General features: G+C 41.2%; 1 protein-coding gene across 1 annotated transcript; it reads left to right on the top strand.

Annotated features, from left to right (window-relative positions):
• The first annotated feature begins 234 nt into the window (after positions 1 to 234).
• On the top strand, positions 235 to 2939 carry LOC148103552 (low affinity immunoglobulin gamma Fc region receptor III-like). The gene is made up of 6 exons (XM_087838791.1): positions 235 to 330; positions 1346 to 1381; positions 1905 to 2168; positions 2248 to 2493; positions 2569 to 2748; positions 2830 to 2939. The coding sequence occupies exons 1-6, from the start codon at positions 300 to 302 to the stop codon at positions 2937 to 2939; spliced, it is 867 nt and encodes a 288-aa protein (XP_087694917.1). The 5' UTR covers positions 235 to 299.
• Positions 2940 to 3499: the final 560 nt, after the last annotated feature.

Raw genomic sequence — 3499 nt, 5'->3', positions numbered from 1 at the left:
TAAGATATTCTCTAATCAAAATAGTTGCTTCGAGTTTTGCCTCAGATCTCAAAATCTTCAGAGTTAATCTGATGAGGAGGGACCTTTTCTTCCATGTAGGATCAACTGATTTTGTTCCAATTTAGTTTCCAGTTTAATTTATCATTTAGTTTTTTTCTTTATTTATCAGTTTTGTTGCCATCGAACAGAAAGCCCTTCTTTTTTTTAAACGCAACATGTCATCCTGTGACAGAGGAAGAGGAGGAGGGTTTGACTTTGAGTGACTGTAAACTGCTGGTCTGATTTCACCAAGAGGCTCGATGGAGAAAACACCTCTGCTAACGCTGCTCTGTAAGTACATCGCAATGATTATGTAGCTGTAAAAAAGCTCTCTGATGTGTCTACATCACAAACATACATTTCTGTGTAGAAACAAATGAGTTTTATATAGATAAAGACGCAGAGGAGGACAAGTAGAAGGAAGAAGGTTAAAGAGGAAATCTGAAAAATTCATAATAAGTAAAGTCAGCGTAGATACTTGATTTATAGGTTAATGTGCAGTCTTCATACAGATGTGTGGCATGAAACATTGTTGCATGAGCGTGGTGAAAATAAGACTCTTTAGGAACAGTTATAGAGTGAAAGTACACTTACAATAGTTAAAATGCAGTATTCAGTATGCAGAACCACATCCATCACGTTAATGAGTCACACTTAATGATGTGTTAATGTGTCACTTTAATGTTATGTGAAAAACGAAGCACACCCCATCATTCATTAGCTACTGAAGCCCTCTTAAGTTTTTCTGTATGACCTCATCAGTCTCTAACATCATTATGGGGGAATATCAGCCAACTCTTCTTCACAGTGTTTTTTCACTTCATTGAGGTTTGTGAGCTTTATAGCCAATCATCTCTCATCTCTTTGGTTCTTGCGCTGTTATGATCTTTATTATCTAACATGCTAACTGAGGCCTGACATGTAGCTCTTACAGTTTCTCTGAGCGCTGCAGAGTCTGACCTTGATGTAAATTTGCTGGGACGTTCACTCCTGGAAAGATTGTGGCTGTGTTGTGACCAACAAACTGCCAAAACATCAGTTTGTCTGTCAAGTGCATTTGATTACCTGGCTGCTACCTTTGCTGTGTCCACACAGAAAATGATTCACAGTAACGTGGTGATCATAGCCTGCAGAACGTTTAAAATCAATGGTGCAGAATATTAAGGGATTATTTGCATCCAAAAATAACGGAGTAGAAGTAGAAAGTTTTATTTAAACCAAACTGATAATATCTGCGGACAGCAAAGTTTTCTTTGTTATTTTACATAAATTTAGACTAACCTGAAGATTTCTCATTTCTCTTTAGTTCTGATCTCACTGCTGTTGCACACAACAAACCCAGGTCAGTAACCTCACAGTAAGAGCTTCACTTAAATAAAACTGACTGCGTTTTATGCCGTATTAGTGAATTATGTCCTGTGTATCTCTCAGAGATGTTTATATTTTTATTCATTTTAAATGTTGCTGTTAGGCTAATATGACACGTCAGTAATTACTTTAATCATAAACAAAGCTGAAGATGATCAGGCTCCTGCAGAGACATTATTCTAGCAGTCTATCTGATCTCATCAAAGCCTTCTAACTGCATCACAACCTTAGTTTAAATCCCGAGCAGACTGAACATTTATCTTTTAAAGAACTGCTGGAAATGTTTTAGTTTGGATTTTCTTGAAGATTCACCCCTAACGTTTGGCTGTGATTCACAAAATTGCTTGTGAAAGAATTAATGAATTAAAGAACTTGTGTTTGAATATACTGTGTGCTGGGTTTTGTATGTCTCTTTAAGATGTTTTTATGAAACTTTGACACAAATAAAGTTATTACTAAAATAATAATTACATTTACATAATATATCCTCCTCACAGCTCGTCTGACTGTGAGTCCCAGCAGCTCTCAGGTCTTTAAAGGAGACTTTGTGTCTCTGAGCTGTGAGGAGGACGACAGCTCTGCTGGATGGACTCTGAGGAGAAACACAAGCAGAGACACCGGAGGTGAGTGTGGAGATGAGTGGGGAAGATCAGCTGGTTCTTCCTGCACTATCAGTCACATCATCCCATTGGACAGTGGAATATATTGGTGTGAGTCCAGAGAGGGTCCCATCAGTAACATGGTTAACCTGACAGTCACTGGTAAGCTGAGTGTGTGGAGTTAGTGTTGATGAAGCTGTGTGTAAATGGATGAAATGCTGTAGTTTGTCTCTGTGTTGAGGTGGATCAGTGATCCTGCAGAGTCCTGTCCTCCCTGTGATGGAGGGAGATGACGTCACTCTGCTCTGTAAAACAAAGACCACTCCCTCCAACCTCCCAGCTGCTTTCTATAAAGATGGCTCCCTCATCAGGAAGCAGCCTACAGGTCACATGACCATCCAGCATGTTTCCAGGTCTGATGAAGGCCTCTACAAGTGTGACATCAGCGGTCATGGAGAGTCTCCATCCAGCTGGATCACTGTCACAGGTGAAGAGCTTCAGTCTGATTTCACCTCTTATTTCATCCACATATTCACCTGAACATGTGGGATTCTCTATGCAGGTAAACCTACAACCACAACTTCACCCACCACCTCTATAACTCCATCCCCTACCTCTGCGCTGCCCCCTGACTCCACCTCCTTCCATCCTGTGATCAGACTGGTCTGTCACCTGGTGGTGTTCACTCCATACTTCATCTCCACTTTCCTCATGGTGTCTTTATATCGACGCAGAGCCAAAGGTAACGCCACCAAAATGGATCGTTTATCAATTTTGATTGCTTTTGCCTTGTTAAAACCTGTCTGATCACCACATGTGACAGGAAATGACCTTCTCATCTCCAAGGTAACAACACCACCAGCCAGTGCAGAGCAGAGATTGGCTGAGGACTCTGATGACATTGTGGTGGTGACAGCTGAGCACCAGTTCTAAGCTGCACAGAGTTTCTGCTTCCTTAGTGGTTAACTGATCACATTGTGTGAAGTCATAAACTCTGCTTTGTTACTGTGAACCTGTGAAGTTTGCTTTGTTCTGTCGGCTCACAGCGTGAGGGTGTCATCAGTTACCGTAAACTGCGTGTGTTTAGACCATGAGAGGAAACCCACAAAGGCACAACTCTGCTGCCCTCTGTGCACATTTTTCTACAGACATCAAACTCATCACAGCCTGCAGACTTTCAGGTGCAGTGGAAACTTCTAGTGTGGCTTTACTTCAGCCATCTGTGGTGTGGTTGCTCTCAGCTTTGCCTGCAGCACCACCCAGGACTGTGAACTTCAAAATTGCACTTCAGATTAACTGGACTTCCCATCTTTCCATCCCCTCTTAAAGAAGACAGCCCCGACACAAAGACTTTTGTATCTTTTTGCCTCTCTAAGCTGTTATTTTGAGTCTCTGTTTTGTGTTGCACAGGCTTATTGTTTATCTTTTTGCCCTCATGCATAAGAAAAAGCAGTTTTAGTAACTGAGGTTTTGGATCATCTGAGGTCTGACTC

The sequence above is a fragment of the Neolamprologus brichardi genome, chromosome 3 (assembly GCF_056152115.1).
Source record: "Neolamprologus brichardi isolate AB-2024 chromosome 3, ASM5615211v1, whole genome shotgun sequence".
Taxonomy (NCBI): Eukaryota; Metazoa; Chordata; class Actinopteri; order Cichliformes; family Cichlidae; genus Neolamprologus; species Neolamprologus brichardi.
The sequence above is the reverse complement of the archived record's forward strand: the minus strand, read 5'-3'. Positions and strand labels throughout refer to the sequence as shown.

What these genes read in the sequence shown, in the direction of transcription:
- LOC148103552 (XM_087838791.1), top strand. Translation starts at nt 300, where the DNA reads ATGGAGAAAACACCTCTGCTAACGCTGCTCT. An exon ending in GTTGCACACAACAAACCCAG is followed by an intron (nt 1,382 to 1,904) that starts GTCAGTAACCTC and finishes TCCTCCTCACAG; the next exon opens with CTCGTCTGACTGTGAGTCCC. An exon ending in GGTTAACCTGACAGTCACTG is followed by an intron (nt 2,169 to 2,247) that starts GTAAGCTGAGTG and finishes CTCTGTGTTGAG; the next exon opens with GTGGATCAGTGATCCTGCAG.